Source organism: Agrilus planipennis, unplaced genomic scaffold, assembly GCF_000699045.2.
Source record: "Agrilus planipennis isolate EAB-ADULT unplaced genomic scaffold, Apla_2.0 scaffold11, whole genome shotgun sequence".
NCBI lineage: Eukaryota > Metazoa > Arthropoda > Insecta > Coleoptera > Buprestidae > Agrilus > Agrilus planipennis.
In genome coordinates, this window is record NW_020440736.1 from 2,421,056 (window position 1) to 2,446,974 (window position 25,919).

General features: G+C 36.6%; 1 protein-coding gene across 3 annotated transcripts in view; it reads left to right on the plus strand.

Moving 5' to 3' along the window:
• Positions 1-25,919, plus strand: part of LOC108733905 (lachesin) — a 230,939-nt gene that overhangs the window by 146,313 nt on the left and 58,707 nt on the right. For all 3 annotated transcript variants that reach the window (XM_018465256.1, XM_018465259.1, XM_018465258.1), the window contains one exon: positions 19,158-19,328. In XM_018465256.1, coding sequence (XP_018320758.1) covers positions 19,158-19,328 — 171 coding nt within the window. The remainder of the gene's footprint in view (positions 1-19,157; positions 19,329-25,919) is intronic.

Consider the following 25,919-nt stretch of genomic DNA (forward strand, 5'->3'; position numbering starts at 1 on the left):
TACGCATCTCCACTCCTTCCTATCCTGAACTAATCTTCGCTTTCCATAAAACTCGAACATCCCACATCCTTTACTATTTGGGAAAGAATGAAATTAGGTGTCTTGTACTTTTTGGTTTCTAGTTTGCAAATCTGTAAATTAGATTTTAAATATGACTTTTGATAGTTTTATTTGCTGCTTACTTATAGTTGCATAGTTACTGGACATAAGCTACAATTTTGTTAATTCTTGAATTAGCTTTGTCTACTACAGATAACCTCAGATTATTAAGGAAAAATTGTTGCTGCTGTAAGCGTACTGAATTTAACCTAACCCTACAAATACTCAAGGTGTCTTATTACTATTTTGTTGTTGTTGTTGCCGTTTGGTGATAATTTAATAAAGAAATAAATAAATAGTGTCACTGATGATATTGTTATGAAGTTGCGGATTTCTCACTGTATAAACCCAGGAAATGCCCGACGAGGTTCTAAATTATCTCTACATTATGGAGGGTAGAGTTACGGAGAACTATTTCATATGGGGGAATGTTTGAAAAGGTGTCTAGCTATAAGCAGTAAATAACAGTTCAAAAACCCTCCAAAATGGCACTAGCATAGACAAAAGGTATGATATTGGAATGTTCGTGGGTTTAACAAAATTAACTTAAGATTGATAACGAAAAAAACTATTTATTTACACTAATTATTAATGTATCACTATTCACTGCGCTATATATTTCACTGCTATCACTGTCAATTTATTTCTGGATTGACTTCTGCAACGGTCAATTTATTTCTCCTACTCTCGGCGATCGTCTCTTCCTTTAAATGCTCTTTTATTTACTTTCGGGAGCCTTCCCGAAACATCCGTATAGTTTCTTTTTTTCTTTGAACTGTTTAACTGCTTTCACAGAAAGCAGGTACGACACACACATTCAAATATACGGCGCACATGAAGAAACGCTCCCGCGGCTAGTCAGCGAATCGATAAGCCGTCCATGCACACGTGTGCCCGATCGCACACAAACACGCTCGTGTTCGCTACAATATGAATGTAGCAGTTGTTGACGGATGGAAGTATGCTGAGTTAGAACATTTAATATTTTTAATGACTAAAATAGTTAATGATAGTCCAGTATACCAAACCTCAACTATTTACAAAGTTCAAAGTAATTTTGTCCTTGTTTTTTTTTCTATCCTATTCTAATAACTTTTGGCGCTTTATATGAAATTTTCCCTGTTGCTAATGTGGTGCCACCCTAATTTAACACCTTTTCACTACAGAGATATTACTCCTTACGTCTACTCCTACATATACGTACGTCACCCTGAGAGTCAATTTTAGAACCCCTGGGATAGAATGTTATTTAAATTGCAGACAAACTCTGTAACTTTGTGTATATTTTAAATCGTAAATTATAGTACTTTCTTCTACAAGTATTTGTTCAAAATCATGACATTAATGGTAGACGTCATAAAAATTATAACCGTAAATAGCTTCTGCGATGAGAGTCCCTTCATTTAACCTGAAAAGCTTTTGAGCGCCTTTAGTATCAATTAACGATAATTTATGAGAATCGAAACGCTCGTTGGTCTTAACAGTCAGATGAAATTATGGGGTAGATAAAATAATTTTCAGCTTCAATGAAGAATCGTCTAATATACAAAGCGATCTAAAAAATGCTGAAATTATATTTAGGTTCCGCCGGAAGAACAATGAAATATTCATAATTGCTGTTACATAAATACGTCGTTAACATTTTTGACATGTCTCAATATAAATTCTTCTATTTTACATTAGTAGATAATTCATGGCAGTCCGGGACCAAAATTATTTTCACTGGTAGCCAGAATGGCTAATAGATGTCGCCCAAAATTGGTATGTGTAATTTTCATACTCAAATCCAACTTAATAACTTCCTCGGACTTCGAGGAATATTAAAAAGAAAAAAATTATACAAAATGGGGCCAGCCGTTCTCAACTTTTGCGTTTAGCAACACATTTAGCGATTTATTTTTATTTATATAGGTTTAAATGATTATTTATTGGTTTGTAATTGAAGTACAAGTTACAATCACGTGGAGTGAATTTTAAAAAAGTTCGTTTGATACAAGTGAAACTGACATTTAAATTTCTGGTTGGACATTTCTTAAAGTGTACTATCAACCTATTTCATTGCTCCCAGTTCGTTCTCTAGTGTAGCTCGACTTAACAACGTTCCACATCCCCACCCTATTTAATTAACAGCTTGACGCAACGTGTCAAGCAGTCCCCCAGGTAATGGCTGCTGCTGCTACAAGATAAACAGCAATTTAGATGTTCATCTTTGTGTGCATAAATCTTCGATGCAACTCCGTCTTGTACCTCGTAAAGACCGGGCTTTTGATGTATCTATGTGTATGTGTGTGCTATTACGGGAAGGGTATGTGTGTACAGTACAGCAGTATCGAGAAAGATTACTTGCAAACACATTACGTTAAGTGCCTGCAAACTGTTGGAGGAACTATACTAAACGCTCCGGGATTTAAGAGACCTATTCTGACTTGACTGAGGTCAACTGAAATTTTAATATTAAAGGAACCTTAACGTTTCGTTGAATTAATTTTTACTTATTACGGATATTGTAGGTTGTGACATGTTCCCTCTGGGTTTTTGCATAGGTAAAATGTATGCTTTTGACATATTAACTAAACACCAAATTTAAATTGACGGTTATTTTAATAATTGTGACTTCGCTGGCTCTTGGTAAACTAAAAAAAAAGGGTGAAATGAAAATCGAGGCACGCACTGAGATGACCGGTAGTGTGGGACTCCCGAAATCGCTATACCTACTAAACCCACCCCCCGCCTTAACTCGGCTGACGCTGCCATTGCGGCATTCCTCGCAGTGGGTAGCCTATATCGAAAAATTCCCTCAGACGAATATGTTGTCAGATGCCTTCCCAGGTTTGAAACTGTTGCTAGCTATTTTTATTTCCACGATGTCGGGGAAAACATCGCTGTCGTCATATTCTCCTTTCTCCCATGTGGTTGGGGAGCAACTAGGGAACAATCTTCTCGCCTCCGCTAAGGCCTTTTCTGGAGCTAGTACGTCGACTAAACGATAGGCGTCACCCCACACGTCATGTTCTAGCTCCCCTAGTCGTTTCGTCGATTTCCCTGCCTTAACTCTCCTGGCCAGGCTCCTTAAGCTCCTGTGCTCACGACAAACTTCATGGAGGAGATGCTGTAGATGTGTGTGAAGAAGTGTCCGTTCTGTTCCTACTTCTTAGAGGTGATCTTCTTAGTGTCGAATCGTTTCCTCCTCTGGGTCGCAATATCGTCATTCCACCAGTACTTCTCCCTGACCCGTTTCTAATTGGTGCTCTTAAGAGGAAAGGACTGCGCACATGCGTATGCGATGTACGTGTTCGCCTCGTCCGGATCACAAACACTCTCTGGCGTCGGGCCAGCAGCATTGGTGCAAGGCTAGTTCCTCCAGGTGTAATCCTGTATCCCGGTCCGACCTCCAGTGTTGAACGCCTCGTCTTCAACCGCCGGTGCGCAGGCTCTTGTATAGGGGTGCTTTGAACGACCGACCGACCGACCGAACTATTTCGACTATTCGGTGGTCACTAAGTGATTCAGTGTCCAGCACCTTCCAGTCTGTCATTCACCTCGTGGCAGCGTATCTAACTATCCACGATGGATGATCGTCTTCCAGCAACGAAGGTAGGGGTAGTACCCTGTTATCATAGTGCCCCCTGACACTTCGATGAGTTCCTCCACCGGAATGCCTCTTGCATCGGTAGCAGGGGAACCCCCGAGGCTGAAGTGACCGTTTAAGTCACCCCCACCACCACCGGTAGATTCGTGGATCTAATGACCTGCTTCAAGCTTCTCAGGAATATCTCGAACTCGATATGGTTTCTTTTCAGCGACAAGTAAACCGATACTAATCTGATGCCCCAACGTACCATATCGCACCAGGTTACATCATCGAGCGCACCGTAGCGGTCGTAAACGGGGGATTCTGTGAACAGTAAGATGGCTGTGTTTGTAAGGGCATTGCACACCCATTTGTTCATGGGTATGTATTGTCGGTTGGGTTCACATGCTGCACTCAAGGTGTCAGATCTGCCGGATCTTACAGCGTATACTATCTAGGAGCCGGTTTGATTTTCCATAAGAGCCCTTTTCAGTTCCTCGCTATGGGGGAACCTATCGGCTCACCCCCGGATTCGTCGATCTTGCAGAGTTGAAAGCACTCCTCAGACCATTTGTATTCCTCATCTGTTGCCATGAAGCCCTCGTATTTTTTTTTGCATGTACTTTGGCCACGATCCTATACTCCCCGCCTGTACCCCAAGGAGCCGTACCTTTGGTGCCTCCTTAGAGTACGTTTGGGTGCCAATTTCCTTGGTATCTTTATTGCTGCTTGTGACATTACCCATTTTCCACCTGCAGTCTAAAAATTTCTTGACCCTCTCTGAAGCTTTTTGCAAAGGTGTTCTAAGCCGAGGGAGACATCTTTAATTTCCCGCTTAATACTGGTTTAGCTTTCTAGAATTTTCGCAAGCTTGTCTACTTTCTTTATTATTGTGTTGATGTTTATTGATTCCGGCTGCGGGATTCTCCTTGCGTTTAGGAGAAACTATCATAGAGTCCTCTGACTCTGGAGAACCACAATTTTTCTTGTTATAGTCTGTGATCTCGGTCACATCAAGGTAGCAACTGTGTATGTACATATGTCTTCTTTGAGTTTACTGGCTTTAATGTCCGGCAAATCCTAAAAACCCGAAAGATTAAATACTATATTAACATACATATACCGAGTAGTACATAAGTCCTGTGCTCTCGTGGAAAGGTGACTGATGCGATAACACAGTACTTTATCAATTTCTAAGCAATTTCTATTTTAATCTGTAAATTTAAAAGAATCCATCGTTTTTAATGTAGAAAAGTAGGACAATAATGTACATACATGCAAACGTTTTGCAAAACTAATTGAACTCGACCTGACAATGTATTAACTGCCTACATACTAAACTCAAGAAATTGCCTACTGAATATGACGAATTCATCATGCAGTTTAGAAAGTAACGACAAGTTTCTTTGACGCTGTACGTAGTATAAACAATTGAAAGATTAATTCTATAACCGAACCTTAAAAATTACCGGTTTTGTTTTGTAACTTTGATGTGAAGGATGAAGAACACGTGTTAAATTTTACCTTGAACCATGTTTTTTCATTGAAAACAAAGGGCGCAAATAATGGATGAAACGCTATCTTCGATATGAATACGTCAGTAAGATGATATGTATGATATGATAACAACAGAATAGCTGGGAGGTAACATTGGCCAAAGTATTTAGACAATGAACTCTGAACGGTGAGGTTGCATTCATTCTAGAAGCAAATAATACCTCAGGTATTATAAAGCAACGATGGATTTTGATAACTGTTTTTACGTATATTTCTAGCTAAACAAAAATAGAAATGATTTGTAGATGGAACAGAAAAAATCTCTGCCTGAAAATATGAATGTAGTAGTTCAATATCGATTGAAACGTGCACCCGATAGGACTCTTCACCGTTTTTTAATCTCGACATGATTAGTTAAAAATTAATACATCAGGTGCGTTCAAAATTATGAACTTTGATAATCATTTTGAAACGAATATCTTGTATCTAAAAGTCAAACATCCTGTAACTGTGTCGTAAAGGTGTCGATTAATTCAGTGGGACAAGCGAGAGAAAAAAAATGTAGACACGTTTCACTTTATGGGATTTTAGTGTCTCTTGATGTTAATATTACTTAAAATACTAAGAAACTAACAAAAACAAATAACAATTTATATACAACAAAAACAAATTAACACATAAGTAACAAAAGGCACAAGGAGAATGAAACATACATACGAGAACCAAGTGACAAAAAGAACAAAATAATACAATAGTAACACTAACAAAGACAACAAAAATAAAAAAATCGAGTAGATGAGAAGAAACACAAGTGGTAGCAGTAGACGGTAGACTGTGTGAAGATATGAAATTTTTGGAGTATTTATAGGACAGGGTTGTTAGTAAATTTGATAGAATGTTCTAGAAGAAAAAGTAGTGAGACAGGGGCGAAGACACTGGTTTATAGAAATACGTAGAATTAGACAATATAGAATTCAAGAGAAAGCAATTAAGGGTAAAACCAGATATTAGTTGAAGAATGCATGCAGGTATGGTTGAAGTTGGAATTCCAGGTAAAAGTGATTGAAAGAACAATAGAGTTTAGATTGAATGGAAACCAAGGTATGTACAAGATAAGAAATTGAAAAGAATTGAAATAATATTTGAAATGAAATAAGTTTGAATGAAGAAGAATGCTTAGAAAATAATATTTACAAAAAAATATACATTTTTCCGCCACAGGATTGAATAGAAAAATGATTTTTCCTTTCGAGATTGGACTTTCTGTAATCAGACGATAATAAAAACGTCTAATTAAATAATCGGACTAACCAACGCGCTTGCTTTCGATATGTATGATCACCAATCTTTTGACGTGTTTAGCGTGTTTAAGTATTATAGTGTGACTCTTTGTTTCTTGTCCATATTATGTCCCTTACATATGCTATAAAACATATTAACAATCTAGAGGTACCAGATCCACATTTAGCCTGACTGTGAATCCAACTTCATGACATTCCTGTTCTTATACTGATGTGTTTGAGTTTTGTACACATGTAGACACGTATACCTTTCTTTTGATACCATTTACAACCATTAATGCATATAGCGGTTCAGGTATGTATGGCATAGAATTCGAAAGGCGTCGGTTCGAATCCAAGTGCGCCTGCCCTAGTCTAGGCTTTTTTGTGATCCCCTTGGATAATTTAGATAACTATTGGATCAGTATCATTTCCATCATTATAAAGTTTTCAGTCCGAAAACTGGTGAGATATGGACCTCCAAGTCAATAATAACTAAGCTATATAGAAAATACCACAAATGGCGCGGTAAGCGCCATCTGCAGTACGACGCTACATTTTAGGATTACGTATGCTCCAACAAGGTACTACAGATGGCGTTTACCGCGCCATTTGTGGTATTTTCTAAAGCGCACTGTTAAGACAGCAGGCAAAAGTTGGTCTGTGTTCTGTCGGAGCTGTCTGCGACGCGCTGATGAGATCCAAAAAGATAGAAATCGCGATTCGCATGTGGCAGTTTCGACAGAATACAGACCACTTCGAATTATTTTATTAGGCGATATAAGTTGGTAGGAAATCTTCTCAGGCATGAAAGTCTAGTTAGAGACATATTAAGGGCAGAAACAGGAGTTAAAAGGAATAGAGGTACATCTAGATTACTGTTCACAAGTAGTTAAGGATGTGGGATGTTCTAGTTTTGGGGCAATGTGAAGATTAACTTAGTGTAGAAAATAGTGGAGGTGCATGTCCAACTAGTCTTAGGACTGACGACCTTATGATGATGATGATTCAAGAAAAGTTAAACTATTTCAAAGTAGAAAATGACAGCAGTGAAGTAAATTTGGTACGTAATCAAGAAAAAAGTTTTGTTAGGAACTGCGTAATGAAATAACAATCGGGTTTCTTTTATAAAAACCGGTCATCAGTGTAATTATTATTTAAACAGCCTTTTACTTAGGATTTAAATAAACGTAAACATTTCCTTATCTTTATAATATACAATCGACAAAGACGCCCCATTAAATGAACAAGGGTATTTCAATGGACTCCGACCCTCTTTCCTTTGTCGACATAATCAGCAGATCGATAGAAAGCAGATGTTATTTACCGGGAATCACTTCCAGGGAAATGGAGGAACGAGTATTCGATTCGTTAAAATGAGATTGTCCTCCCTTATTTCCTTTGCAAATGATCGCCCTTGTCAAAATTTGTAAAGGCAAGTAGGTGGCCAATGTTCGAGAAGCAAGAAAATATGTTCTTTGTTGAATTTGAACTTGACCACTCTGAACTTAACTCAAAAAAAAGTATGCTCGTGTCACAACTTGTGTGAGGAGGGCACAGTGATTTTTTTCCCGAGGATATTGAAAAAAGCAATAATTCCTAGAAAATTGCACGTCACTCAAAAACTGACGGAATTGGAAGTGAAATTCTTTATGAACTGTCAACCAAGAATAAAAAAAGAACACTGTCGTGAACAAAAAAAAAATAGTTGCAAATGTAACAAAAACCATTTGTAAAATAAATAAATAAAATTTTGAAAAATCTCGAAGTAAATACTATACAGAAGCTTGCATTATTGTACATAGATTTGAAATATTATATATATAAAAGAAATTATGAGTGCTGTCAGCACAGGATAAAGTAGTATCAGCAATTTTTTATGCTGAAATGCACGATGTGTTGCCTACCTATTTACAAAAAAATCCTTTAAATTTAGTTTTTCAATCAAGTTTTACCACAAAGAAAGCGATTTAACAAATTGTTTACAAAAGTGAATTTCGACCACTCGAAGCAATGGCGCTAACAGTTTCGAGCTCACAGTGACTGATAGGGGGGACAAACTAGTTTGTTTAATATTTAATTAGCAACTTTGTAATCAAAATTGTATCTACATGCCCAAGGTATAATCCTGAATTAGATACTGAAGAGATCTTTGATGAAACGTCGCTTATAAGAAGTGTACATGGAGTTGAGACGAGAGATCATTAGTCCTTATAAGTATATAAAAAAGATCCGATTTGTTTTATTATGAGTTACGCAGGAAGATTATAAACAGAATTAAATAAAATTTTAAATGTTATTAAAGTGAAACATCGCCTCAATTTTTTTCGTCCATCTATCGCATGTCGCATTACAGCCGGTCGCGGAGTAGTGGTAAAAGTGAAAGGCGCTGGGCCGAGCAGTCAACGCCAATATGGCGGCGCCCATGGCTCGCATGAGCTTACCGTGTAGCATTTATATTCTCACTCATTCGTGCAAGTGCATGACAATTACATTTATAGACTGTGAAACTCAAAGCGAAGATGAAATTATTCATAGAATAACTGAAGTTCAAAATGATTCAATGATTTAAATAAATATTGTTCTCAGTTTTTATCATCTGAATAATTGTATTTATTATGTATTCCGTACTCTCATACGCAGATTGAAATTAAAATTTATAGTTGGTAGTTGATATCTTGTCTACTATTGATGTCCCATTATCATTCCTATTTTCCAATCATTAAGGTAAGGTTAAGAAAGCGATTTTAGTTTTAATACCTTAAGTCGAATAATTTTCCGAAAATTTACAGTTAAATGCCTATAATCAGAACAGGGTCACTTGCATCGAGATTTCATAAAACCACACAATTGTTGTTTTTTTTTATTTATACATGGATTTATTCAAAGTTGTATAGAGAAGTGACCCTCTATGTCCTCATTATTTTTAAAGCAGCGTTACTCGATGTGGACAGGTGAGAGATTGGTAGCAGTGTAGTAACGTTTCGCGGTTGATATGGGTCTTCAAATGGGTGACATTTGCAATCCCTCACACATCCGGTCTGTGGCTATTCAACTCCCGAGAGGTCAACAATATACCGCGATGCTCGACCTTTAATTTTTTAGCACGATGAAAACAGTATAAACTTTATTACGTCCACCTTGCGTTAATTATGTTAACTTTTGACATCCGTATGTTACAAATTTTATCAACAAGCTGGATGAAATTTTTTGGTAAAGTTTGTGTCATAAGGTCTTTATAATTCTATTGGGGAATATTTAATTACACATGCATTTTTAAAATGAACTATTTGGTTAGATGTTGTTGCTTTCAGAAAAAACTGTTTGTCTTAAGCTATGCTTAATTTAAAAAAAAACACAATTTCTTGATGGTTACTAAATTGTTACGTTATAAGTTCTCCGGTACAAACATAAGATGGTTCATGACGAAAGTCGAGGCTGATACATTCCTTGAACAGAAAATGAATTCTGTTGAATTGCTTTTGATTTAAGTTGCATTTATTTGCAAAACATCCCTGTTTCTTACTGTATCAAACACTTTTGACATTTAATAGTAGTCAATACTAACGTGAAAATTAATTTTTACTTTTTTCATCCACTATAAATTACCTCAAGTTAATGAGATAATGAGGAAAAATTTGTTGCTGTTGTCACATCTGCTGTTGTCACATCGTCGCCGGGAATCGAACCCGGGACGTTTGACTTTACGCATCAATGCTCTGAGCTTGTCTTGTCATCTCTCGTAGCTTAGTGGTTGGAGCATTTCCGTGATCGCCCTCGCCGTTCGTCAAAAAAAAAAGAAGGCCGAATGATGCCTTCACTAAACATGGCAGTCCACGCAATAACTTTTGTACTATGTAGTGGTTGTTCATGTTTATGTCTGGGATTTTCTTTGGCCAAGTAGCGACAGTTCTGTTTGTTTACGTGACCGTTTAAGTTTAAGTTCGCTTCGTCACTAAATAGAATGTCGTCAAACGTTGGAAAGCGTTGAAACATTTCATTTGTAAAATTCAATCGGAGAGGATAATCGGTAACGTTTAGTTTTTGAACTGACTGAATTTTGTAGACTGTAAGATTGTAAAATCTTCTGTAACTACGATTTTTTAAAGTCAAGCTCTTAACTGCGTTTGCGAACTGATTGAGACGGATTTTCACGCACTAACACTTTCATTTCTTCAATCGTTTGTTGGGTTCCAACAGAGCGCGGACGACATAGATTGTAAATTTTTGCAGTCGAACCGGTATTCTCTAACATTCCAATCCATTTTCAGATGGTATCGTCCTTCGGTGCATTCCCTACATTGAATTTTGTCCGACATAATCGTTGAGCTATGATCATGGGATTGCAATAATACGCAAAAAGAATAATGGTTTCCCGGGTACACTTCCACAGTCATTACATCTTCAAAAAGTAGTGAAACAACCCATCAATACCGCACCCCTCTGAACCGCGCCGTTATAAGAACAGCGCAGATACAAATACCCCCCTACTCATTCTGGATATTTTGTACTTTGTTTTGGGTGCTGTCTTGCAACTCTCGTAAGTCCTTTATTTTCATTTAATCATCAATACTGTATTACTGAAGGACCGGTTAAGAAACAACAAGTAATAGGAAAACAGAGGGAGCCATGGAGGTCAACAAGGAATAGGCGAAAAAGCTTGATAGGGCACCTCAGACATGAAGGTCTCGAGAGATACATATTAGAAGTAGAAACAGAAGTTAAAAGGGGTATAGGTGAACTTACATTATACTACTGCACACAAATGGTTATGACTCTATGATAATAATGATCATAATAGTGTAATGTTCGTGGGTTTAACAAATTAACTTTTAAGAAGAAAACTATTTATTTACACTAATTATTATTATTGAACTTAAAAACACTTAGATTATTACTAAACTTAGGTAATTATTCTATTTATGTACACTACTGTTACTATTAACTGTTCTATTTATTTCACTTCTATCACTGTTACTATTCATTTCTATCGCTGTCAATTTATTTCTTAATTCACTTCTGCAACGGTCAATTTATTTCTACTCCACTTCGGCGATCGTCTCTCCCTTTTATACTCCCTTGTCTACTTTCAGGAACATTCTCCAGCCGTCCACAGAAGTCTCGTTTTCTTTGAACGGTTTAATTGCTTTCCCGGAACGCAGGTACGACACACACGTTTACAGATACGGCGCACATGAAGAAAAGCGCCCGCGGCTAGTCGGCCTAACCGACAAGCCTCTCACACACACGTATGCCCGATCGCACACAATCACGCTCGTGGTCGCTACAATAGCAATATCATATATCAGAGCATCTAACAGTTTCCTGCATATTTATAGCAGCGCAATGAATAAAATCACTTTTCTGCAATAAATCGTCACTTTCTAAATATTTTTAGTCTTGTATCATGGTGGTGAAGATATTGATCGGTAAACGAAGTGTTGTGGGGTGAAATCTGGGGATTTGTTTGTTAGTTTGGTCAAACTTTAGCACCAATAACAAATGCTTCGTATTGAGGGCACGTAATTTATTTTACAAGAGGGACACTACGGCAACGATCAATAAAGGTTGTAAACTCATTTGAATATTGTTGTCCCCAATTATAAAAGCAATATTCCACTGGCCTGCTAATCGCTTTCTGGAGGGTTTCGGAAGTGTACACGAGTCTCTTGAAATAGAAATAGAGAGATAGAGAGAGAAATAGGAAAGTGCTACCCAATCTTGTCAGCAATAAAGGGAAGTATGAATAAACAATGAACCAGTAAGTTATATAATTATGATGCAAGAAAATTGCTATCCTATGGCGTCGATTCTAGCAACTTCAATTTCCTATTCGTTGACGTTAATTTGTATTTCCAGATGAACTTCGAAATATAAACGGTACATAACTTTCCTGTTTACATCATCGGTCACTTATTCTCAGAGGTAATAGAGGTGAATTATGAAGTGAAATTGTTCAGCATCTATACATTTCAATTTGCAGCATTGTTAGTACCTAAGTCAAAACCAGTTATTTCCATTTAACAGTTTCCAAGTATGAAGGACGACGGGCATTGTTATAAAATGTAGGCAGGCGTCTTAATCTGTATGTGGTTTGGCGCGTCGAGAGTAAAATTGTATTTAGCAGGCAGCGGAAGTTACGCGCGCGTAGCTAACGAACTTAGCAGCACGTGACTAGTTTGAGCAAGAGCAACAACAAAAATTTCGTTTGATTAAGAGCCTCTTCACACGGGCGGCTAGAGGCGCCACTGTAGCGCAACCGATCGCCATCATGCACGACCACCGGTAGCTGCCGCTGCGTCAAGATAACAATTCACTTAGTAGTATTCAGTTAAGAAGTGTAGACAGTACCCGAAAAGTGAACATAATCTCACTACTTTGCTTTTTGTAAATTGTAAACTGAAACAACAATCATAATAAATCATAATCCTAGCCAAACGTTTGGTTTTCTTCCTTGGCTTTCTCTTCAAAATCCGGAATGTACCTTGCATTTATTTCTTTATTCATCGCTACTGTAATCTTAGATTGCCGGATGATTTTGTTATGAAGTCTTTTGTATTTATGGCATATTTTGTCACGTTGACCAACTTGCTGCTAATACTTTGGTGGTTCGTGTGAACAACTGCATTTAAAACAATGTTCTTCTACATTCTGCATAAATATGCATTTAAGGAACGTCTAAATTCCACGGCAGCCTGAACTCCTTATATGAAAGGTACTTTCAGCTACGATGGGTCTTTAGCAACATGCAGAAGGGGTTGTCTGGAGTGATCTAGACTACTTTTTTAAATAGGTATACTTCTTTTACTTTCTGTAGCGATGTGACCTTCACTTTGACCGACGCAAAGTAGAAAAGAACAGCACTAGGTCAGAACAAGAAGGAGACAACTCTCGGTCAAACTTTTAACCGGTGAGGAGCGTATAATCCGTACAGTACTGTACGGAAAAATTGACCATTTTTTTCACTACAATTGCATTGCTCAAATGTGCTGTTGTTGGTACCATTTACTACTGAAAATATCAACGAGCTGTTTATTTATATTTGAAGACATTAAAGGCTTTAACGCTTGTTTGCGACTCGTACTACTATTCATGATTAAACAAAACTTTTGACAGGTACTGTATGAAAAAGTATGTTTAATGAACAAGAGTCGAGATTATAATGAGCTTTTTCTCCCTACGTACGATTTTGCCAGCGCGCAGCCAAGACATTTGAAGGGGCACATCGCTAGAGAAAGTAAATGAAGTATAGTTTATTTGTACTTCATACGTGGGCATTATCAACGCGAGACTGCCCACGTATGAAGTGGGCGAAACACGTGTCCGCTCAAATAAAATTATTTGTGGTAATTAGGGGGTGAGTATTCCTTTTAATTTTTAATTAACATTTACCACAGTCTCCTCTTTCTAATCTGTTAATATTTAGTTTATTAGTTGTTCCACAACCGTCTTTATCTACATTCTCCATCAATGTACCTGCTTAGTTATTATCGCAATTTCTTTGTTTGTCTCCGTCTCACGTCCAGGACCGGCTTCGGTTTTCTTACAATTGTTTGCTTGCTGCTTATTTCAGAAACAGCCTGTATAATAATGAAAATATAAATTAGCGTGTTACATAATTGCGAAGTAAAAAGTTTTTATGTCTAATTGAGGATCGAAGATAATACGTGTTGTGATGATAATGCAGAATAGAGTGGAAATATAAATTAATAACTTTTTAAATTCACAACGAATATGTTCATATTCATACGTAATGTATTTTAAAAATTTTAGAGCTACAACAACTTGAGCCCGCGCATTTAGTGTTACGTGACAAATTTCATGTAAAATCGTTGACTTTTATTTCTCATTTGTTCCACGCGGTGGCCATCAAATGTAAACCTAACTCGCAATTTTAACTGTTCTCTCTGCTCCTACTTCTTTGCTGCTGATGTACAAAGAACTTTGTCTACTCAAATTAAATCGCAAATTCGACGAATTCGTTCGGAGACAAAAAGTAGGATATTATTGCGAAACTGTGTTTCATTCACGCTTGATTGAAATCATTGGGTACAGGTACCTTTTTGCATAACCATCATGTAGCGGCACGAGTGGTTCAGCATGTTCTTTCTTACGTTTCACGCCCTTGCCGATCCATTAGGTGTAACAAGGGCTAATATCGCGGTAAAGTGGCAAAAATAAAAAGGCAAACGAAATAGGCGACAGAAACTGTGCTGGTGTCTGATATATTCGTTTGAATAATGTATGAACCATAAATGGGAAAATTCTCGCTTTCCTGCTTTTTCTCTTTTCAAAGGCACCCTAACGTTAATATTGTTTTAGTTATGTATGCCTGTAGGGAAACAATATTTTAATTTCCATGTCCATCATGTAAATTGACCTTGACGGTTTTGCCACATCTTTACACTTAAGGTTCGATGATGTTCTTTGAATCTAATTCTCGAACGTCCACATGTTTCACCTACAACGAATATGAGTATGAATGATATGTCGAGGCGAGAGTATCGGCAGTTGAACGAGGGATTGGGTGAGTCCAGTTTATCCCACAGGATGGTTCATTTCATCCCAAAATAATGTTGTTTTCTCTAAGTGCCAGATGTCAAATGGTAGAAGACGGCCGGCATACTGTTACCGCTGGTAGGTTTCGGTTTCAACAAAAAATAATTCAGGATTCAGGATGACCAAATAATAAAATCAATATTATGCCAAGACCAGCATTAAATACAATATATTGAAGCCAAGATCATAATTAATAAACAATGAAAACATTATTGGCATAATTCTTCTTTGAGTGTCGTTTAAAAAATACCTTGTTGAGTTATTCTCCTTTAATTGTCCACAAACTTTTCTAGAAAAATGGCTTACCACCCTGTTCATTCGTAAATTACACCCTTAATAAATCGTATCTATTTATATAAAAGAAAGTCGTTTTAGTTACACTATTTATAACTCAAGAACGGCTGAACCGATTTGGTTGAAAATTGGTGGGGAGGTAGCTTAAAACCAAGACACGGATATAGAATACTTTTTAACCCGTTCCCATGGAGAAAAAAACTTGGTATAAGAAAACGCTATTGATATGAAATAACAAAACGCAACTGACAGTAAAACGAAAAATTTATCAGTCTAGTCGTTCATTTGTTAAAAATGGTATAACAAAACGCAACTGACATGGAATAACAAAGCGCAACTGACAGCTAAACGTCTATGGTTAAGTATGCCCTATTTATTTTACTGCTATCACAATCAATTTATTTCTCGATTCACTTCTGCAATGGTCACTTTATTTCTTTATCTCTCGGCGATCGTCTCTTCCTTTTGTTTACTTTCCGGAACCTTCTGGAAAACGTCCGTATAATTTATTTTTTCTTTGAACTGTTAACAGCTTTCCCAAAACGCAGGTGTGACACACACATTTACAAATACGGCACACATGAAGAAAGGTGCCCGCGGCTAGTCGGCGAATCGATAAGCCGCTCACACACACGTGTGCCCGATCGCACACAATCACGCTCGTGGTCGCTACACTAGATTATTTGTGGTCAGATTTACTTGAAACTTAGTCTTAATGGTCTCTCATTCAATTTCTGAAAGACCTATCTCGACATTTTAAAAAATTCAACCTCCAAAGGGGGGTTAAAAAGGTGTTGCAATTTTTGTTTGGAACATACTTTATTTGTGGTTGAATTTACTAGAAACTTGGTATATATACTGTTTGATATTATTAATCAAATGAAAAGAGATTGCAACGTTTCCATGGGATATATTTCATTTGTGCTCGGATTTACTCGAAGATTGCTCATTGTTAAAATTAAGCAAATACGTGTTTTGGCAATTTTTAAAAATCAACCCTTAAGGATGAAACGTTGTTGCTACGTTTGTATTTAAAATCTAAGATGGCGACATTACATAAAATTAAAAGGTTGTAAGGGTGAATTGGTAGTTCAATGGTTTTATGGAGAAACAATATTAATTTCTACGAGCGAAGCCGCGGGGAAAAGCTAGTTTACTATAAAGTCGTTAATAATTCTTAATATTAAAGCTTAACAGTAGATGCATCAATTAACTCGAGTACTACGTTTAATAAAGTAAATTAAATAGGTAAATTCAAGGATATTTTTTACAGACTTGTTTAATTTTCTGAAGATTCAGTGTTTATGTTGATATGGCTCTTAGTTTCGGAAAGTTTCTCTATGAAATGAAGTACGTAGCCTACATTAAAAGGCTTTATTACATGCGAGAACATTTGAAGAAAGTACTAACAATAACAAAACTGTGTTCGTCTTCTGTTTCTAAGGTTACTGTACAGCATGAACTTAATAAAAAAAAAAATACATAAAGAAGAAGAGGAAAAGTATTATTGATATTTATGTTTGGAATTTTAAACTCGCCAGAATTTCATTTCAAAGATTCCTGTTCCCTTTGCCTTCACTTAATTGGACATTTCTTGCTATATAAATCATTGTTTTCCTTCCATGGCCGCTAAACTTGGAAATAAATTATTCGAAAGTTGTCAGAGAGGCTTTCATTCTTAATTATATTCATTGCGATACCGGCAAGCTGGGAAAATATTGCATTTTTGTGTAGAAGCCGCTGTAAAAAATGAAACCACTCCGTTAATTTTCGGAATAAATGGCTCAAAGTTATAATACTTAAAGAAAGATAATAACGGCATTACTTTTAGTATATTTTATCATAAAGTTAGTGATGCTTGTTTCATGGCTGTCTATGAACATGAAAAGTATTAATAAAAGAGTTGGTTGTTAAATTTTATATTTTCGTATGAAAATGAGCCCATAATGTAAATTTAATATTTTTTACTTACTTCTGCCGCATTTTAAAGTTCCCGTGACACTACACTATGAGGATCGCACAATGGTCTCCTAAAGTTCTTGCAGTAAAGCGTCCCCAAGCTTCCCTAGTGTTCACGCTACGATGCCACATGAGCAGTTCCCTATATTGCGTTGAGGGGGCGGGCTCAGAGTTCTCTATGTCAGCTAGGTAAACTGTCAAATTTGCTGGAACTTTTTCGTATATATATAGGTAAAACCAGAAGGTAACCAAGGATAGTAATATGGATTCTATTCTAGTTCGATGTGTCAATTGTAGTAACGAATAATATAATTTTTAGATGAAATAAATTTGTTCGTTATGACTAAACTGTATTTTTATAGTAATCAATACCCAACAAAGGATCCGTTTACTGGCGCCTCTCTGCTAAGCAAAGAAGTAAAAAACAAAATAATTGTCTTCGGTATGACCTCTCAATATAAAGATATACAAAAAAAAACAGTAACAATATTTACTTATTTATTATGTCTTTTGACTACATACAGCCAAAAATAACAATTAGTCATATTTATATTTATAAATTTCACTAAGAATTAGAATGAGATCTAACCTCCAAAAAATTAAAAGTGCAATTTACGACACCTCCTTGAAGTTAGCTTCAACGATGCAGTTTAGCAAACTTATTCTGCGATCCAATGCAAGTCATGGGAGTAGGTCAGTATTGTAGAATAGTTGTTGGTACAGTGATGTCACATGATACTTACTTGCGGGCCTGAACCATATCGCTGCTGTAGAAGACGAAATCCTTGATTTCATAGAAGACAAATCCCAAATGGTACATGAGAAATAGCATGGAACATTGACTCCTCTTATGTGACAGTGTCGCAAATATTTAAAGGACAATTGCTCATTGCTTATCATTTGCTACCGAGTGGCATGGCCTAGAGGTTTAGCCCATTGCTAAGCATTCGGGAGGACGCCGGTTCAATTCCGAGTCCGTCTGCTTTGGTCCAAGTTTTCTGTGGTTTCCTTGGATCACCTAGGCAAATGCTGAGGCAGTAATATTCCACAGATAATCTTTCACTCTCTTCTGTCTTCATTTCGTCCGTCTCATCTTTCTCACCCGAACCACCACCCACCCATTCCCACGATTCCTGAAAGCAGGCTGAAGAGGGCCTTCCGCCCTACCTTCCGACGTAGTCCAGAGGGACTGCCCGCCCACCAGGATTACTGGCTGGTGGGAATGAAATACCCAAGAGTTTTTTATCATTTGTTGCGGATGCAAGCTTTACAGGAAAGTGATTTTCATCCGCTACTGGATTTCTGTAGGTGGTTTTGACAGAAAAGTCCTGTAGAGGTCATTTAATTCATAGGGTGTTTGAGGATGAATGTTGCTTATCATGAACGATTTTCTAACAAATCTTATAATTCATTTTTACCTTATGGGCGTCTATACATATAAGTGTAGTAGTTGTTGATGCTTATATTCATGATCGGTGCAGCTGCTGAGTCCATATCCTTGTGGATGCCAATTCACGCGCAGGACCGGCCTCTGATTGTTAATTGTTATGGTTTTCTTAAAAAACAACTTAACCACGCTGCTGTACTCACCATGCGATTCTGTGTTACATATAGTTAGTTCTACACTCATTTCAGAAACATCCTGGTTTAAAGTAAAGCGAAATATTTTACACTCGTCGTATAGATACATAGATATCATAACATTATGACTTTTACCTTATAAAAAACTCTAGTTTTATTTGATAAAGGGCCTGTCTCCTAAAGCTTTTGTCTTATTCAAGAAGGAGACAATAAATATTTTGAAAAATTATGAATTATGATAAATAATAGTTGACAGAAAGTAATTAAATGTAGATGAATGGACTTGGTAAATTCAATGTACGTTCTTTTATTTCCAGTTCCACCGAATATAGACGACAGCCTGACGAGCGGTGACATTACAGTGCAGGAAGGGGAGAATGTCACCCTCAGTTGCAAAGCTGCCGGTAATCCTCCGCCCCGAATCATTTGGCGCCGCGAGGATGGCGCTAAGCTCATGCTGAGACGCAATTCTTACAAGGTTTATAAAGGTTAGCTTAATTAATTAAATTACTTTAACTTTTACGCCCCGATAAGGTCATGAAGGTAGAACTCTTAATTCTTTGTTTATTTCTCTTCGCAACTTGGGTCTTCGGGGGATAAATGGTCGCAAGAACGTAAGATGATTAGACCGTTACACTTATTTTGTTTTTCTCTGATTACTTAACGTTCCCTGATAAAAACAGATCATTAAATGATACGCTACCAGATAATAAACAAGGAAAAGGAAGAGAAATTCGTAATACGGATTATTTGAATTAATGCAAAATGCGACAAACATCTGCCTGTCTATTTCAATTTGTTAGAATAGAAGAAATCTGCGCGAAGATAGAAAGAATACACACTAGGCGTGAGCAAGACAGAAATAGTTGGAACAAGCTTGAACGAGCAGAGCTCTCGATGAGCGGTCTTAGGAGATCGGCTAGAACCGTACAGTACTAGACGAAAATGTTTAGCAATTTCTTAAAACAAAAATCTATATATAAATTGACAATAGAAAACAAAGCAAAAGTTTTATAGGTGTGTAGAACGTTAAGTTAATTCACTTGTTATTATTGGCTAAATATGCTTTTAAATAAAGCATATTCTTAAATTTTAACGAGGCAGTTAATAAGTAATTTTGCAAATGGTACTGTACACTTTTATCTAGTTCTCGCTCGATGATCGGTAGAGAAATGAGCTTCGCGGACAAATGTGATTCAATTTGGAATTATGCTACGGCGCATCCTAATCAAGGGAAGGGGCATATCTCAAACTTCTTGAAACGAACAGAATGTCCCGGAGTTTAAAAAGAAATAACTGGAGACAGAAAAAATCACGACGATCAACTTATTTGTATGACATAAAGACTCCATTATGAATCCCATAGACGTTATAAGTACATTTCACCGTATTGTTGTGATCGAGCGCCTCCGGCTGCGATCGATACAACTAGTACCTCTGCATCTTTGATATCGCTATTTGCGGATCGTAAATCATTTGCAGAGACAAGTCAAGATCGCGCTATGAAAGATGATACTGCCGGGAAGCCTTCTGAAAATAATCGAGAATGTTCTGTGACTGTATAAATAAGCATTTACCATTCGACGGAGGACAGTCGATTAAAGACAGGTGATGTAAATAACGAGAAGACGAGAAGTACACGCGGTCGTATAATTATTATAAGAAGTAGTGAAATAAATAAGCAACTATTTAAGTAAATAAGTGTATATAGTGTTTAAATAAATGGTTACCTATACTGAATATTCGTAGCAGTAGCTAATGCTATATCCGAAATCGTTTGTTTTCTTTTGTAAAATTTTCATCCCTATTCACATTATTCTTTTAAGATTTAGGTAAATGTCTAGATCCCCCACCCCGGCGGGCGTGGGTGGGATCGAAAGAGGAGGTCTCCCCAACCACTGTACCATAAAAAGTTCGTGCCGTTCTCACTCCCATAAAAAGTTATAGGGGGCAGATTGGGTGGGAGTAAGGGGGGTGGAAAGAGGGTAGGGGGGATCGAAAGAGGCTGGTCACTTGAGTAAAACTCCATAAAAAATTTGCGACGGTCTCACCCCCATAAAAAGTTATGGGGGTTGAAAGTTGATTATTTTGACAATTTTCATACACCATAATTCAAATAAAATTCAATAAAAAAATTATTTTCAAGCGGGTGGAGGTAGGGGATGGAAAGAGGTTGGTCACTTGAACAAAACTCGATAACTTAACCTAACCTAACCTAACCTACCCTATTGATAATGATATTTAAATAATGTTTTATATAACTTTCTCAATATTTTTATGTATTTTTCATTAGTTTTACCTTTGAATATTGTTTAAGAATGACTATATAAATATTTACATGCCTAGATATGTATAAAAATTGGCATATTTATTAACTTTGAACCCCCATAACTTTTTATGGGGGTGAGACTGCCACGAACTTTTTATGGTAAAGTGGTGGGGAGACCTCATCTTTCAACCCCCCCTACCCCCATCCCCTTCGGGGGTGGGGACCATCATCTAGACCTTTACCAAGATTGAAAATTTTAACTTTAATTATTACCAGATTATATTAGATTAGTCAAGCGCAACAACCAAAAGATAAAGAAAGCCCAACCAATTTTCTTAAATTGTGTAACAGTTTTCCTGATCAAGTTCTAGTCTTTGATTATATCTCTTTCCATTCCACCCTCTTTGCTTATTTGAAGTGTTTTTGTTTCTTTTATAGTACTTTTTTCAGTGCAATCAGTTTTGCTGTTAGGGATTGTTGTTCTGAAAGAATCTCTGTTTACATTGATTTCTTTGTTCACCACTCTCACTCTTTCTCTCTCTTTCCCTCTCTCTCTTTAGATTGGAATTAATCAGGCACGAACCACTACTGCTACTAGCAATCAAATCCGTTGCCTGATGTTTTACTTCCGCCTTGAAGAGAAAATGAATTACTTTATAGAAACCGAGATCCTCCAGTAATATTTAACTAGCGATGCAAACGTTTTAAACTAAACCTTTCATTACAAAAATTACCCCATTATTATTCACTTCTTCACTTGTACCTCTATATTTATACATACGATAAATCCGTTTGAAATATCGTTCATTTACAATCCTCTCCATGAGCGATGTTAATACTGCTTTTTGTAGTTCTGTGCTGCCAATAAAATAACCATTACTGCCAAGTGTCGATCAAGTATTGATGGAATTAAAAGGCTTTTTCATAAAATCGACATGAAATGAAACCAGCGAATCGTGCACACAAAAGATCGAATGAAATCAATTGAAAAAATAAAACATGGCAATTTTCTTTTCGTTCGTATCATGTGCTCATTCCCATAAAACGTTTTCATCCATGCTTCCATGTAGTATGTGATTGCTTTAAACTGTCAATTGATGAGGTTAATTGTAAAGCAAAATAATCTTTATAGCATAATATCATAACGAAAATTAATAAAATTAAATACGTAAATGAATTACTTAATGCAACTTATAATAAAAAATACTATATCTATTTGGCGTATTTCGCTAAGTAAATGTATCAAAAGGGTACGGTCATCATCATAAGGTCGTCAGTCCTAAGACTGGTTGGACACGCACCTCCACTCTTTCCTATCCTGAGCCAATCTTCGCAATTCCCTAAAACTAGAACATCCCACATCATTAATTTTTATTTGCGATCAATAAATAATATAATCTAATCTAGGTCTACCTCTACCCCTCCTTATCCCGTTTCTGCCTCTAATGTATCTCTGACTAGATGTTTGAGAAGGTGTTCTATTAACCTATCTCGCCTATTTTTTATTGACTTCCATAGAGTCCTCTGTTCTCCTATTCTTTCTAATACCTTTTCATTTCCAACCTTCTTTGTACACGGTATCCTTATCATTTGCCTGTAACACCACATTTCGAAAGCTTTTAACCTTTTCATTTCCGGCTCGCCCACTGTCCATGTTTCGCATCCGTACAGCGTCGCGCTTCAAACATACACCTTTAACGGTATTTTATATTATTTATATTTAAATAACTTAAAAGTATTTAGTATTTGTATGTAATATTTCAATTAAAGGAATTTAGTTAAAATATAGAGACGGTTTGTAATTTGGACATATGATACCGTCATTCGTGGTGCACCTACATTTCAATTCATTCATGGCGAGATTCCGCCGTAGGGCACTGAGTCACTTTAAAGAAAACAATGACTCTATGTTATAAACAGCAGTATTTGCTTCAAATATTCAAAAGCAATAAATTAGTATTTAAATACTTTTTACAACAAGTATTTGTATTTGTACATATGCCTTTTCAAACATACATTTAATAAATCTAATTGTACTTGTAACTCCTGCCGGCACTTCCTCACTTGCTTTTCTCTGGTAGCTGCAGAGGTTTTATCACACAGCTCATGAGCACTGCAAGTTCATTGCCCCCCCCCCCCTGAGAAAGGCTCTGACGAGTCACAATGTCGTCACAAAGTTTAAAAACATAAAAACCAAACCACATTAATCCTATATAAACGTACAGCTATTAAAAATCGTCCCCCCCGCAGGAAAAATATCCCGCTATGCCCATGACCGTGCTCTTTAATAATCGTTTTTCGAATTTTCCAATTGATTGATCTCATGAAATGAAATGATGAAATGTTGTGTAACAACGACTGAAGGATACCGTGGATAGAGAAGGTTAGAAATGAAGAAGTATTAGACATAATAGGAGAACAGAGGACTCTATGGAAGTCAATAAGAAATAGGCGAGATAGGTTAGTAGGACACCTTCTCAGACATGAAGGTCTAGTCAGAGACATAGTAGAGGCAGAAACAGGAGTAAAGAGGAATAGAGGTAGATATAGCTTAGATTACTGTTCGCAAATAGTTAAGGATGTGGGTTGTTCCAATTTTTGGGAAATGCGAAGATTAGCTCAGGATAGGAAAGAGTGGAGGTGCGTATCTAACCAGTTTTAGGACTGACGACCGTAGACGATGAGGATGCACGAAGTGATTTCTTTTTGCTAAGAGGGACCCAACTTTGCGCTATTGTTTGTTTTAGTGATTTTTCCATCCTGAGTTATCCGACTCCCTAAATATCGAAAGGCAACGACTAATTCCAGTTTTCCATCTCCTGTTTAACTGTAACACTGGTTTTACGTCTCTTATATAAGCAAACTTTCTATTTTATCTGTATTAAATTTTACGACGGTCTCTTGTGTCAATACCACTTTCATTTTATTTGAAACTACACGTCAATACTGGTATATCATCGGAAATTTTAACAAAAAATGAATCTCTACTGTCCTCTTGCGAAATCACCTTCCGCAATTTTGTTTGTTGTAGTTCCATTTATATAACTATATTTTATTGTTCTCCTTAACGATAAATAATTTGTTATCTCCGAAAAAATTAAGGATGACAGTAAATGAGAAAAACTCTCGAAGCTTGTCTAAGACGATTGAGGGCGGTTTGATGGACTAGTTCCCTTTGTTCATTCTTGCTAAAACCACCAAACAACAAGAGAGTAGTTGGCTTGAAAAGTCTCAATTTAATCATCTAAGAGACGTCATTGGCACACTTCGTCCTAGAGTTTCTATTTCTTAATCAGTTAATCTAGTTATTGTAATTGTCCACAGTTTTGTTCAATGGATACACTGGAATGATCTTAAGTTTGACTTTTTAACAAGTTTCTATAACATATTTATTCTATTTTTAAATTTATAACGTGGTCAAGGTGGTGATGTGGGTTGTTCTAGTTCTAGGGAAATGAGAAAATTGAGAGGAAAGAGTGGAAGTGCGTGTCCAACCAGTCTTAGGATTAACGACCTTATGACGATTTAGTGTCATTGACTAATAACAAATGTTATAATATTAATTTTGTGTATTAGGTCATTATTTATTGATATTGTATTCAAATAGATAGAGCCCCATAAAAAGAGTGCTTGGCAAACTGATAATAATAATCCTTTAATGATTAATAGTAGCTCGTATTTTCATCATTGCCACCATTTAAATTAGATAAAATTATGGGATAATTATGTTCAAATGCAGCTAAATTATCCGATAATGTGAAATTATAAATTCATAGTTGTGCTTCGATATTTATATACCTACATTTCAATCGTGTCTGCTTAATCCTTTGGAATAATCGTTATACAATAGTGTGCTAATTAATGTATGAAGGTTTAATTATTAAAAACTGCCTGCCGTCTCTTTGTATTTTGGGTACCTTTTGATAGTATTTCCTGATTCTTTCAGACGCTTTACATTACTGTCTTCTTTTGTTTCTTTTTAGCGCATCAACAATTTTTTAGTCTTTTTTAATTGTTTCTTATTTAATACGGTAATAGGCGCAGTGTGTCGCCATCTGATGGGTATTTGCTGGTACTGAAGTATTTCAAGCGCTAGACACTAAAGTATTTAAACTTGCAATCCTACAAACGGCACGGTAAACGTCATCTGTAGTACAATACTACATTTAGTGGAATTTAATATGTTCAACTGTCGACCATAAACTTGTTTGTTCGATTTTGGTAACTGTATCAAGGCAGCAGGTAGAATTGGTCTGTGCCCCGTTAAAGATGTCTGCGTTGCGCTGATGAGATCCAACAAGATCTGGCAGTTTTGACAGAATATTGGCGACCATGAACTTATTTGTTTATTTAAATTTGTCTAACTGACCACGCAGCCTACATATCGATGCGATAAACACGTAACCAAATAATAAGAAGGTTCATGCATAGGTATGTACTTCGATATATACGAAGCAGATGGCAGTACACTGCCTCTATTTAGAGATTACATAAACACGCTCACTAAAAGCATCTTCAGTAATTTATTGCGCGCTGATGAGATCTAATAAGATCGAAGTCGCGATCTAGATCTGGTAATTTTGTTTCTTATTTATTGTTTAGTTAAAGTCATTTCAATTGATAATTCGTCCATCAATAGTTGTCTTAGCTTTAAAACTGTGCCTCTAATAACTCTTTAAAATCACAGTCGTTAGAAATTACGTTTCTGCTGATAGTTATTACGTGTAGGTACGAGGGTGGATTGATAAGTTTCCGGCCTAACCAAGAGATGACGCCACTAGGCCTACCTTGAGGTGACATTCTATAGTAC